Raw genomic sequence first — 14,289 nt, 5'->3', positions numbered from 1 at the left:
CTCGCAGTCACCTACTTTGCCCCAGGGCCTCTTTAATGGGGTAGAGGCCTCAGGATCATTCTAGGGGACTGTGGAGTTCCTCCTCTGTCCCTTTCCTCCCCTGCACATGGCACTGTCCCTCCTCCCCACCCTGGACCAGCCAAGGTGCTCTGAGGCCTCTTCTGGTCTGTCTAGGGCTCTGGTTAGTGTTGCTCAGGGGATGCTCATTTGGGGATCTGGGATGGGGCATTTGAGTGTGGGGGCTAGAGGATCTGGGGGAGGCTGAGAACTGAGGCCACCTCTGGGGAGGGCAGGTGGGGTGGTTTTGTTTAACCAACCGGGGAAGAGTCACTGAGTCTCCAAGGCAACTTAACCAGAGAGGAAGATGTCTCTAGGTAGAAACTCGGTCTCCATACATCTCACACAGCAGCAGGGGCAGAGCCCAGTGTTTTCAGGAAAACAGCACTGGGGGTCATGGGCCAGTGGACTTGGAAGGTGGTGGGGTGGGGAGAGCGCTGGGCTATAGGACTGTCCGCCCTGGGAAGTCACAGGGTGGAGGAGGTAGAGCCTAGCAGGGAGAGGGTGGAAGTGAGGCCCAGGGAACCCCGGAGGCAGTGGGTGCTGGGGATCAAGGAGCTTGGCCTCCAGGAAAGAACCAGGATTGCTTGTGGTTGGAGAAGGTAGCCACCCGTGAGGTGTGGCCTGAGAACTGCTGGGCCTCACTGGGCCCCACTGACCTACTGTTGGTGTCTAAAATTCCACTGCAGGACTCAGCTCCTAGTAAAGATTCCTGGGGAACATCTAGCTTTTTGAGGGGGGTGCTGGAGAGAGTAGAAGGTGGAGAGAAGTCCCCTACAGGCATGTCTCCACCCCCCACCCAGGGCAGGCTGAGGTAGGATGAGCTCCGGAGGGCCTCTGGTGCACAAGGGGAAGCAGGCCAAGAGCACCTTAAGGTGGAAGATGTAGGTGTCGAAATAAATAAAGTCACTTAGAGCTGATGGACATGAGGACATGGACTTTTAGTTTCTTGTGTGTATGTCTTCCCAGCAACAGTTGCCGCAAGAATCACTACTACCACAGCTGCTGCATAACACCAGGAAACAGGGCCTCATCTCCCTGCGTCCATGTGCCCAGGTGATGGTGCACTGGGCATCACCTTGGGTACGGGAGCATGTCCGGGGAGGCCATGGGTAAAGGGAATTCTAAGGGTGCACTGCTTCTTGGACGTCTGATTGCCTGGTTCTCATGACTGCTGCCCTTATTTAGGACACATGCACTCACACGCTACGGTGGGATAGGACCTGGGCATCTTGGATTTTCACATGGAGAATGAATGGATGCCTCCTTTCTCTGCCCTGCCCACATGGAAGTTTTGTCCCCCACATGAAGATAAATCTAGTGCTGGTGGGTGACCACGGTGGATGTCAGGGATTGGGCTACCCAACCTCTGCCCCGCCCTGCTAGGGAGCTTTCTGTCCTGCACTGCAGACTGAAAGGCCACACATTCTGTTACCCAGACTCCCTTGCAGTTGGGCTCTGGGTGCAGACTGGATTCTACTGTTTGGATGCACTCCTGGAAGGGCTGGAAGGAAGTGGTGGAGGCCGTCCTCCTGCACCTTTTAGCTATTGTATTTCCAGTGCACAGGCAAAGAGGTGGAGATGAGAGGTATTCTGTAGCAGGCTCCAGTATCCACTTCCTAGCTTCCTGGGTCCTGAATGGCTGCTGTGGCAGACACGGTGGCTGGACACTGACTCCAATGCCCAGTCGCCAGCTTTGTGATGGTTGAGAGGTGGCTGTGACAGTGGAGGCAGCCACAACAGTGACAACAACATCCTGATCCCTGCTCCATTTGTGGTTCTTGAACTCACAACCCCAGTGGCAGCCTCCAAGGTCATGGTATTCTCAGAATTGTTCCTTGAGGCTCAGCCTGGAGCAGACTCCTCCAGCCCTTCCAATATATATTTTTAAAAACTTTCTATTTTGAAATAATTATAAATTCACAGAAGTTGCAAAGATAGTACAGGGAGGTCTTGCGTAGCCTTCATCCACTTTCGCCCAGTAGTTACATCTTTCTTAATTGCAGTATAATACAAAAACCAGGAACTTGATGTTGGTACAACATGTGTAATTTCATAGTCTTTTTATCACATGTGTACATATCAACCTGAGTATCAACCACCATGGCAATCAAGATATACCATTCCATCACCATGAAGATCTCTTGCACCCCATATAATCACACTCACCCCTTTTACTCCCTCCCATCCATAACCCCTGGCAACCAGAAATCTGTTCTCCAACTCTGGCATTTGCAAGAATGTCATACAAATGCAATCACACAGCACATAAACTTCTGAGATTGGCTTTTTTCCCCACTCCTCACAATGTCCTTGAGATCTGTCCAAGTTGTACTGTATGTCAGTAGTCCATTCCTTTTTATTGCTGAGTAGTGTTCCAGGGTATGGATGTACCACAGTTCAACGACTTACCTACTGAAGGACATTTGGGTCATTTCCATTTCTTGGCTATTGTCAGTAAAGCTGCTTGGAACATTTGTGTACAGGATTTTGTGTGAACAAAATTTTCATTTCTCTGGGGTAAATGCCCAGTAGTCCAATTTATGAGTCATATGGCAAGTACACATTTAATTTCTTAAGAAACTGCCAAACTATTTCCCAGAGTACCATTTTACATTCTTAGCAGCAATGAATATAAAAGATTCAGGTCTCTGCTTTTCTGGCATTTGGTATCGTTGCTATTTCTTATGTTACCGAAGGCATGATTGAGTCTTCCCTGTCCACCAGTGTCTCTGTATTTCCACTTGGAAAATGGAGGTGCTTTGAGGATGCTGGGGGACTATCAACCTCATGGTTATATAGTAACCCATCCCCCACCCCCATTCTCCATTAGTTGGAAAAGGTAGTGTTACCAAATAGTCATTGTTTAACAGATATTCAAGTTTAAGCGGGTGTCCTGTATTTTTGTTGCTAAATCTAGCAACCCTAGAAAAAGGTTGAACTACTTGAACCAGTCAAAAGTCTGACAGTACCGCACTCAAAACCAGATCATTTGTGTACTTTTACTAGATATAAGCTCCCAGAAGCAAAGATTACATTTTTTTGTACTTTTTATTCCCGGGATCCAGGACAGAATTATCTCAGATTCTAAATTAATTGTGTGTAACTTCATGAAGTTTTTTCTTTTTTGAAAAGAAAAATGAAAATCCTTTGGTTAAAGGACCCACACAAACAGCTTCCTGTCTATACCACTGTTCAGAGTGTGGGGGGGGAGGTTAAAAATGTTAATTAGAATTTATTTGGCTTTCAAAAACTCATACATAAAAACTAATGAAAACAGAAACAACATGGAGGCTTCAGGCCACGTCCCTTTAAGGTAACTTACTGTGCCCGCCCGCTTTCCCAGACAGGCTCAGTGTGGCCAGAGCTGGCTGCGTGGCCACCCGTGTTCTGCTGCTGGAGAAGGGCCTGGAGCCTCACAGCCTGCACACAGTGAATACAGTGGATGACAGAGAGTTTCCAAGTCCAGCTTCTGTAGTTTGAGCAGCAATGTTTTTTGCAACATGTGGTCTTGCAAGAGGATTGGCCAGTGTCTATTGGCCAATATCGGTTGCTTAATCACAAGCATCCTCATCATTCTGTCCAGTTGGCTGCAGTAGGCATCCACTGTAATCGATTAACCAGGTTTCACGAAGCTGTAATGGATAATACCAGCGCCGGACCACCAAAGAGACACCATTAGCTTTTTTTAATCAATATTCAGTTTTGGACTGTGTTTTGGCACTTTATCTTTATCCAACCGTTGTGCCGAATGCTTGCGATTGTCAAAAAGAATCCATTTTTCATCGCATATAACAATACAGCGTAGAAATGGTTCGCCTGTATGTTGTGACAGCAAAGAAAGGCGAACTTCAAGATGATTTCTCTGCTGATGCTCATTTAATTCATGCGGAACCCATCTATCCAGTTTCTTGACCTTGCTGATTTGTTTCAAATGGTCCAATACTGTTGGAATAGTAACGTCAAACCTTGCTGCTAATTCACGCGTAGGTTGAGATAGATTAGCTTCCATCACAGGTTTGAGCTCATCATTATCCATCTTGGTCTCAGGTTGCCCATGTGGCTCGTCTTCAAGATTAATATCACCAGAATGGAACTTCTCAAACCATCGAAGTACTATGTGTTCATTAGCCACGTCCTTCCCAAACACCTCCGTCATGGAGCTGTCTGTGCTGCATTGGTTCCATGACAGAACTCATATTCAAAAATAACACAAATTTTTGACTTATCCAAGTTTTCACAAAAATTGCTCTAAAAAAAATTTGAAAGATAATTGCAAGCCAAAATGTGTATTTAAAAGAATGGGGATGTACCTTCACAATTAAAAAACAAAAGAAGTGTCAAAGTGAAATGTCAGAGATCTTAACTGTCAAACTTAGTACTTAAGGAAATCAGACATTCCACACTTAATAACATAACAAATGTCAGCTACTATTATCATTGCTGCTGTTCTTGGTATTTCCTGCAAAGAGAAAGCAATTTCACAGGAATGCAGAGTGCTGATTGGTAGTTGGTGATCATGTTGCCAGAAAGCAAAACATTTCTTTTCAAATGAAACAATCGTTTCTTTTACATTTTGCCAGTGTTCCCAGTCTCCATGCTCAGTACGGCACAGAAATGCCCTTTAATGCTGTCCATGAAAGCCGGGACAGAGAAGCCGCCCACAGAGAACTGGCATTGCTCTTCCCCAATTCGAAGTTTTCAGACAAAGACATAGAAGCCCTCACGGTAAGTCATCAAGGCAGATTTGGTGTTTATTAAACCTGAGGTGAAAAGGAATTTGTGACTATGTGTTTGAGTGTGTGGGAGGACTGGTAATAATTGTTTGGCAAATAAGTATTCCATCTAATAAAGTCCTTTTCTGAAAATACGGGTCATTATATAACTTGAGTATCAATACTAAACTGTTTTGTGTTTTCACAGAATAACAGTGTTGCTTTTTAACACTTCATTAAATCTTTTGCTGCTTCTGATTTTGGAGTCATATATTCATTGCAAAAGAACTTTGCATTTCCCCATGGAAACCACTGAGAAAATTTAATTAACTTTCCGGAAGCCTACTTCAAAGCCAGTCAGAGGCCAGACGTGGCTCCCTCACATGCTCTGTGCTCCACAGGCCCTATGCCAAGCCCCTAGAGGGCTTGCTGAGAAGCAGGGGCTGCACAGAGCGGCCCTCTGCCTGGAGCCTGCTGTGACCCTCAAATCCCTCAGCCCCACATTTGAATGTGAGATGATAGTTTAGGACCTTCCCCTTCACGGGAGCAGTCTCTGGGAAAGGAGTGCTGGATCATCGCCACCTCCCAATCCAGGTGAGAACTCCAAGGGGTCCAGAGCCCATGTGACTCAGCCCATTTCACATCCAGTGGGAGAACTGGGCCTGGCCTGTGCTGTTCCTGTCACTGGGTTCCATATCTCTGGTCTGAGCCTGAGGTGAGGTAGAAGGGGTTGGGGATGAATATCCTGGGAAAAACCAAAGGATGTGAGAGTTGGATTCTTGGGAGAAGGCCACATGAAGCTCTGAAATGGTAATAACCTATGTGTGTCTAAATGTTTGGGTTTTGATCAATGTATTGCCTAAATGTTTGATATGCTCATGGTCTCAAGATCCGAAATCCAGCCAAGTCAGAACAGGTGGACAGAGGGCAAGGTAAGGTGGGGCAGGAGCTGACCTGTGCCGTCTCTCGCTTAATCCTTGCTACTGCCAGCTGAGGAACAAGCTGATGGTGCCACGGAGTTTAGGGAGTCAGGAAATCCTGGGCAGTGTGGCTCCATGTAGAGACCTGTTTACACATCCTCTCACTCTGGAAGGTGAGCCCTGTAGAGCCAGCTTTCCTCTGGGACCTGCCCTCAGAGAGAGCCCATGATGCATTTTGTTGTGTCCAGGTTTCATGAAATATCTTCATCCTTTTGGGGTGATTAGAAGTAAATAGGTGTAACTCAGGGTCAAGTCTAAAGCAGGTGACTCTGTTGGGAAATACTTAATTGGGACTGTGGGGGAGATTGTGAGCCTGACTTTTTGGCCTGAGGTGATAAGGAGCAAAGGGGACAATTCCAGACGGGTCTGAGCCCAGGCCACATCCTGGGAATACACTCACAGCCTCCTAAGGACGCTAGTTTAAAGCAGCCTTGTTGGGGTGCTGATGTTCTGCCCATTTGTTGTGATGTGTCATACCATCTCAGTTTGGGGGGTGCTTTCAACGTACCCAGTGCTTTTCCTGCTAAGAAAAAGGCACTGGGGGAGGAGTCAAGGGCTCTGGAGACAGCAATCCTGGGTTTGAATCCTGGCTCCACTACTCCTCAGCTGAATAGCCTCCGGAAAATTTCTGACCTTTTCTGGGCCTCAGTTTCCTCATCTGTAAAATTGGAGATAATGATAGACCCATTATAACCCTAAACTAAAAAGTTCAGAATAGTAATCTTTCTCATAGAGCTGTTGTGAAGACGAAAAGAGATAGGACGTAAAGCTCTTGGCCTGGTGCCTGACACGTTAGTGCTCGAGGAATGCTACTCATTCTAATTAATCCCTAGTCTCTAACACATGCCTTAGGCTTCCCTTTGCTGTCCCTCCCACCCTGCCCCCTAACTTCATCTGCAGTGGTGCCGTTAGACCTCCCTTTTCCTGTTTCTTTGTGGATATGGGGGGGGCAAGACCGGGACAGGGCATCCTACAGAGAGCATCTGTCATCCACAGGCGGTGAGGCTGAAGGAGCCGCGGGCCCCACTGAGGCGCTTGGCATCCCCGAGGATGTGGATTGAGATGGCTGTGCTGCTTTTCTGGAGCACGTGACCAGGGTGAAATGGCAGTGCACGTGGGTCTGCTGCACTAAAGGGACCTCCAGAATTGGAACCTATTATTTCAAGCAACAATACTTTTCTGGTTTAGCTGCCTTTCATGGACAATGAAAATAATAGTATATACTTTCCTGCCTTATTTAAATAGTGTACAGAACGCACACTTTTGTCTCTGGGATTTTACAAAATAAATGGACATCAGTTATTATACTTTGCTGTGAGATATGGTGTCATCTCAGAGGATACTGTATTACATGGGACAGTGTTTCCCCAACAATAAATCTACTGTATGGATGGAACAATTTTATTGCTTAACTTAGTACAATGAACTTGAAAACAGTGCAACGAGATGGACTAAGACACTTGCAGGCACACTGATGTGGAGGCAGATACAAATCAGCTCTGAGTACCTCCTCATGCCGCCTGCCCAAGTAATGTAACAGTCATTGAATGCTGCCAGACTTGCCCATCTGTGGTTCTCCATGAATCAGGGCATGTTCATAAGCAATGCATGCAAGTTGCATTTGGGACCAGGGTTCATCTAATTTTCTTGATGCTTCCCTCCCCCATTTTTTTGGTTTTTAATTCTGACTAAAGTTTAATTTTAAAATCTGAGAGCTCCTAGTGGGGCCAGGTTGCCTTCAGTTTTCACCAAATTGCCTGGCATAGCCATCCCTCCATGGTTCTTCCCTTAAGGGGCACAGGACTTCAGTAGAAAGTAATTATTATGACCCCCTGGGAATATTATCATATAGTGTCACTACTTCTTACCAGTTCACTCTTCGGTATATTTGTAAATTCATCAAGCCCAGGCCTACTCATTCCTTTCTGAGGAAAAGGCCTACACCGTGAGGCAAATGCTGCCATCTCCTTGTCATTCACTGGTTTTCTCCAGAAGAGTTCACTCCTATGACTTGAAGCATTCTTAATGGGCAGTCAGCTCCCAGAAGACTTCTTCATGGGTACATTGCATTTCCTGTCAGCCTGGCATAAGGCACTGTGTGCTAGGCCCTGTGTTGGTTCTGGGGACAGAAGGATGAGTTAGGCTGCTTAAAGGTGGGAATCAAGGCCTGCGACATTGGGTGGGCCCTGCTGTTTAAGGCTACTGTTTCCCATGACCTTGTGTGACCTCTGTATGGAAACACACAATGTCCATAGCACTCATCAAAATCTATACTGGGCCCCCACGAGAAACAATGTGCTCAACAGAGTCCTCATGACAGGATTTGTCAGGAAAGCTGGATCCACTGTTCCAGACCCCCAGACACAGCCCACCACGGGGCTATGCTCTCCCCTTTGTGAGTGGGCTTTGTGCCCACCTCATAGCTGGCAAACAACTTGGAGAAGCACTAGAGCCCTATGTCTGAGCTGCCACATCACAGGAGTTGTGTGGCTCTGAATGAGCTACTTGGAGGAGGGGGTGCACCCAGCTGACAGCTATCTGATCTCCCCAGAATCCAGGAAGCCAAGGATCTTCCATCACTGGTGGTAAGAGATGGAGCCACCAGGGCTTCTGAAAGCAGGAGAGAGGGGAGGAGTAGGTGGGGGAACTGAGCCTGTCAGGAAGATATGTTTGTCAGTGATGGATCTTTAACCCTTCCCAGGAAGCAGCCGGGAAGGTCAGAGCAGGTCAGGTGGAGGGCAGGAGGGGTGCTAGGCGACAGGACCACAATGGGAGGGGTGATGTCATGCCCCTTTCTCTCATTACTGGTAGCTCAGGGATGCTGTGGGTTCAGCAATGCTGGGCATCTTTTCCCTAAGAGTCCAGAAGGTTCACGGCGTAAGGAATGCAGGGAAGGTAGGGGGTTCTTGAGAGTGGCCCAAATGTCAGCTCTCTCTCAGAGATGGAATGCTTTGGCAGAGACCCTGGGCCTGGTTTCCCACAACAGAAGCAAACCAGGGGCTGCAGGATGGGTGCTGTATTTGGCTTTAAAGCCTCTCAGCTCCTGGGTGTGAGTGCCTGACAGGGAGGAGGGCAGGCTTAGCCCCATGAAATCAAAGAGAGTGGTTCTATTCTAAAGACTTGCTCTTGCCCTCCACACAGCGAGAGAATTGACTGCTTGACAAAGCCACAGCCAGGAGCCAGGGGGTACAGAGATGGAGGGAGGAAAGGTGGCTCAGTAGTCTACTCTATGACCCTTGGGAAGCTCCCTTTTAGCTTTCCCTGAAGCCAGATCCTGGACCAAAACTTCTCTCATGCTGGAAATAAACATCTGCCTCTCTGTCCAGTAACCAGGGTAGTGCAAAGGGGCAGGATAGGGGCAGCACCAGCCCCTATCCTAAGCGTCAAGGTGTTGGGACCTCTTTTTGTCAGCCCTCCATCAGCACCTGGGGTGGGAATTCCCCTTTCCTTTCCTTTCTCAGGCCTCACTTCCAAGTTATCCCTGTGGCAGTTATGGAAAAGGGGAGCCTCCACGGCCTTCCTCCCGTTCTTCTGGTCTCACCTTGTGTCCTGAGATCCCCTCCACTAGAATTCCCTCCCTTGCTAGCCCTCTATGCTATGGGGGCAGGTGTCCTTGGCTTTCTGTTTCAAGCGAGGTCCTAAGATAGGAGGTACTATCTACATTTTAGAGATGGGGAAAAGAAGGCAGTGCACAGTAAATGAAGAGCACCTGTGGGTCCTTGCAGAGGGACAGCAGCTGTTTGTGCACTGTGCAGCTGGCCATTTGCCAAACCCTGGGTCTGAGTCCAGCAGGTGGTGGCGGTGGATGGTGGCATACCTACGGGAAGGAGAGGATGGAGGGGGTGGACACAATATTGGGGAAGAGGTGTCTTGGTGGCTGGGAGTGGCCACTTGTAAAGGGTCTGCTGGCCTTCAGGAGGTCAAAAAGAGAGGGGTCCCCAAACTGCTGCAGATGCCTCAGGAGCCATAGTTACCTGAAGGCACCAGCCCCCACCCTGAAATGCAAAGCCATTTCCCAGCCCTTCATTCACCAAGAATCACAGTTTTCAAAAGCCAGTACACATTATCTTCTAATGTTTCCTAATGTTTTAGACATTTGGAAAACAGACTCCTTTTTAGAAGTTGCCATGATTTTTCTTGGCTTTTATTAGCATGTGTTAAAATCATATTATCCAAACACTACCAGAAGAACATGTATTGTTCTGAATAAAGTGCTTAAGGAAAAAAATGCAACTTATTAAATTGGACATTCTTTTCTAGTTCATAAATTTTGGGTTACAATCAGGGCACAAAAGGAGAAACAGAATGCAGTATTAGAGAGAGCGAGAAGCTTAGTTAAGAACTTGGGTGTAGACATAAGACCATGTCCCATTCTTCCCACTTCCTTGCTGTCTGAACACTGCACCTGCATAAAGCAGCAAACAGCTTTGTTTTAATAAATACATTTCCCTTCATTCAAATCAGAGAAGTTAATTATAGTAAAGCATTTTTTATTTGACCATCTGTTTATACTCACAGGCAAGATTTATCCACAGAGTTTAAGTGAGAAAGTGTTATTTCATTGGGCCTTCAACTTTCTAATGCTACTTGGGTTCAAGATTGTCTCAGCAATTAATTATTGGTTTCTTTGTATTTACTGGGTACTTTTTAATACCAACACTATAGTGTTACAAACGTCAACCATGGATATTTTTGCAGTACTACAAACGAGTGGGCCTAAATAAGGCTTTATTCCCAATAAACTAGGTTTCTTCAAATTGTTTTTCTCACATTAGCAGTCTGATATCTGCACAAAACCCAAGTCCTGTTGTGACAGATTTTAAAATATGTGATATTCTGAAAAAATAACAACTTGGAAATCTCTGTGTTTGAATCTTGGGTGGTCATGTTGAGAACACGAAAAATTGTATTAAATACATTTTAAAAACATTCACTTGCATTCGAACGTATTTGATCTTCCAAGGAAGGTGCAGGTTGGTGATGGGGTGGCTGTGACATGAGCAACCCCATCAAGGGTGGCTGGTGGGCGGGGATGGGGCCCCGTCACTGGCACACACTCACCACAAGTTTCTGGACTACAGACCTGCCATTCTGGCCATTATGCCTTTGACTTACTTTTAGCAAAGAGAAAGGAAGGCTGGTTCTACCTCCAAACAGTCAAGAGCAACCTCTGTTGAGTTCACCTTGCAGCTGACCCAGAAGTCGGAGCTGGTGCCAGAGCTAAGGGATGCAGAAGGGCTAACAGCACTCACTGTAAAAAGAAGCCATCTTCAGTCACCCTGGGGAGATTTCATTCCCCACTCTCAACTTGAATGCTTTTAGTTTCATGCAGGAAAAGAGCTTAGCTGCATCTTTTACTAAAATTTCAATCTCATTTTACAGAAGCATACCAACTAACAATCCTGAGCAACTAGTGTGGACTTTGCTGAGTATGGCTAAGAGAAAGACAGCTTTCTAAACTATCCTGTTCTTTGCTTCTTTCTACAGATGTATCTGTAGAACATTCTTTAGTTTCACAGTGATATATGCTGTTTCAGGAAGCACAAGGTGATCTGTTTCCAGGAAGTGATGACCTACTTTTAGTTTGAGCATAAGGTTCCATGACTGGTTCTAAATCCAGCCAGATATTGCTACACCAATGGCAGGATTTAGGACAGTTGGGAGGTTCTCAGTCCTCAGTTCCTGTCAACGGTAGCCTACCAGAGTCCTGGCTGGGCTTTCGCTATCAGTAGTTATATTTCCCTTTGATGGTCCAAAGAACCTACGGTGAATCTGTCACCTCACTATACTCTTCCCTGTACATCTGACATGGAAGCCTGAGAACTTATTGAATTAGGCTGAAAAAAGGCTCTGTACCTGCTAATATTGACGGCAGTAAGATGCTAGCTTACTATTTTGCACAGCACCATGTATAGTGCCTGTTATTCAGGCCAACTATAGCCAACTTTTTCTTTGTCTTTTTTTTTTTTTTTATAAAGAAAATCTATGTAAGTTGAGGTTCAGAAATGCATATATTTTTTACTTACAAATATTCATCTGACCAAAATTCAACATAACCTTTATGGAACACTTAACAATTGTTTTGTTTTTAAAATAACATTTCATTCAAACTGTATATAATTCAGTAAAGTTTTTTATACAGCAAGCAATGCTTAAACCCTGGAAAATCTGTAGAAAAGAGATTTTCACACAAAATAAGAAAAGAAAAATCTGAGGTATCCCACACACACCCATCCATTCATTCTGGCCCACGTGCACACACGCACAAACACACCTGTGCATGCCTGTGTGTTCACACAGACATGTTCATTCTCACAAAGTGGCTGCAGCATAGGCAAAAAATTGTAGGTCCAAAGGAAAATGATTGATTGTTCTAATAAAGAGTCCAGGTAGCTCAGAAAAAAAACCAAAACAAAACACAATAGTCCTCTGAGGAAATCACTACCTCAAAAAAAACTTCTCAAGATGAATTTGAGATCTAAGCCTACTAAATTGCTTTTGCAAAACAGCTCCCTGCAGTCCAAGGTGACTTGTGCAAATAGAAGGAATCAAATGAGGCTAGTTCCTGCACGTCCTTAAACAAGGATGCCGGATGCTCGCAGGTGCCTGGGGGTGCTCCCATCATGCCAGGTATTGCTGCAGTGCTGTCTTTGCCCTGAAATCACAAAGTTCCTGTTAGCCATCATCTCAGAATTATAATGGAGGGAAAAAGCCTGTGGCTATGATGGTAGTTGGGGAGGTCTAAAAAAGTAGAACTGGAGTGAGCCCAGGTGGGAACCCACGTTAAGGAGCAGAGATCTGCAGTGAGCAGATACCTCAAACCCACTCTGGCTATATTCTTCCTGTGGTTCTCTCAGAGGGCTCTTCTTGCTCTTAAACCTGCTGTGGCTCAGTGACATTCCACATCCCCTTGTAAGTGCTGACATTCTATAGTTTTCCTTTGTCACTGACATATAGTTGTGATGGATCTGGAATTCTTTACTTTCTCTTACTGCCATGTGGATTTTACATAGTGATGCACAACACTAAGGGAGGAAAACGTAGGATTCTGGGAAGCTAAAAGGAAAAGTGACCAAGGAAAAAGGTGTTGAGGTACTGATTAGAAGGTGCACGGCTCATGGTTCCAATGCCTCAGGACTGTGGAAGAAGGTTACAATCTCATCTTGTTCTTTTCATTACCCTTGATGACAATGTGGAATGTGGCCTGCTATGGTGATTAGGGAAGAAGGTGGCCAGGTGAGGGAAAAAGAGAAAATGTGAACAGTGACTTAACCCAGCAGTCCCCAACCTTTTTGGCACCAGGTACTGGTTTCATGGAAGACAATTTTTCCATGGACCAAAGGTCGGGGGCGTAGGGGGTGTCATGGGTTGGGGGTAGGTAGTACAGAGCTCAGGAGCTCAGGTGGTGATAAATGGCCCGCTTCCGAACAGGCCAGGGATCAGTACTGGGCCGGGGATTGGGGACCACAGATTAAGCTGTCCTGATCCTTGCAAAAGTGAACTCCTTTGAGTTGGGCTCAAGGAGGCCTCCTTTACTACCCCCCATCACAAGCTTGGTAAAGTTTCTAAGCATGCGTCAATTATGGGAGTTAAGAAGTTAGGTCTTACCAATGGTCTCCTCTTCTAAGATGTAGAAAGAAAAGGCTAAAATTTTCAGGTACTATTAGCTGATGAAAGTAATACCAAGTAGACTAGGCATGCAATAAGCTGGACTCAAGTGTAGTTTCTACCGTGAAGTAATGGGTATCATCTACAGTTTTTAAAGTAGTATACTAAGGAGTATTCTTGCAATTATGTAAGACTGTCTCTAAAGAGGATGGGTGTGAATAGTCCAATCCATCAGAACAGAAAGCCCTAGACAGACTGTTACCAAGTTATGAGTGAGCTGGGTTCTATAACGACATTTTCAGAAACAAGTTTATGAATGATGCCACAGACCATCCATCTGACTCCCCAAATCCATAAAGAGGCTGAGAAGAGTAGTTCTGATGGAGGTGGGATCCTCAGGCCCCTGCAGTCCTGAGGTCCTCTGAGCCTGGGGTGGAGAGGGCTGGTTAGCAATAGCTCCTCATGTGTAAGTGTTTGAAAGTCAAAGGATCTCAAAGCCTTCAAGACAGACTGAACCTGAGAGATGTCTTCTTTAGGTGACAGACTTTATTGTGCCATGATGGGAATGTCCACATGAGGGTCTTGACTGACATCCTGTATTACTCTTTAAAGCTGCCAATTCAAATTCCTTCTGGATCTTACTCAGAGGTTGGCTATGTTGATTATTTTGGGCTTCAGAGACCGTACTTTTATTACCTTTCTATTATCTATTATTATCCAAGGAGTCTTTTAGATGGATAGTTTTGGACTCAAGATTACCTTTCCTTAGATGGACTTAGGTTGGCTAGCTCAGACCTTGATTCTTTTAATGAGGATTTAAGTTTAAGAAGAGCTGAAAACTTATATGCCACACAAATTTGGGGAAATAGCACCAGACTGGTCTGAGCAATGCAGGCCAAGGCCCAACCTATCCCACCTCAAGCTGGTAA

General features: G+C 45.8%; 2 protein-coding genes across 6 annotated transcripts in view; one reads left to right on the top strand and one right to left on the bottom strand.

The window, feature by feature from the left end:
- The window catches only part of NME9 (NME/NM23 family member 9), a 39,638-nt gene extending 32,825 nt beyond the window's left edge, over positions 1-6,813 (top strand). Inside the window, exons 10-11 of the mRNA XM_012663431.1 lie at positions 4,641-4,780; positions 6,743-6,813. Coding sequence (XP_012518885.1) covers positions 4,641-4,780; positions 6,743-6,813 — 211 coding nt within the window. The remainder of the gene's footprint in view (positions 1-4,640; positions 4,781-6,742) is intronic.
- Positions 6,814-9,864: 3,051 nt separating this feature from the next.
- Positions 9,865-14,289, bottom strand: part of ARMC8 (armadillo repeat containing 8) — a 104,056-nt gene continuing 99,631 nt past the window's right edge. For 4 of the 5 annotated variants that reach the window (XM_012664300.1, XM_012664320.1, XM_012664309.1 and 1 more), the window contains one exon: positions 9,865-12,407. In XM_012664300.1, coding sequence (XP_012519754.1) covers positions 12,374-12,407 — 34 coding nt within the window. In that variant the 3' untranslated portion in view covers positions 9,865-12,373. The remainder of the gene's footprint in view (positions 12,408-14,289) is intronic. The other variant, XM_012664292.1, reaches the window with a different exon arrangement.

The sequence above is a fragment of the Propithecus coquereli genome, unplaced genomic scaffold (genome assembly GCF_000956105.1).
Source record: "Propithecus coquereli isolate 6110/MARCELLA unplaced genomic scaffold, Pcoq_1.0 Scaffold12, whole genome shotgun sequence".
NCBI classification, from domain to species: domain Eukaryota; kingdom Metazoa; phylum Chordata; class Mammalia; order Primates; family Indriidae; genus Propithecus; species Propithecus coquereli.
Note: the sequence above shows the minus strand (reverse complement) of the source record. Positions and strands in the feature narration are given on the sequence as shown.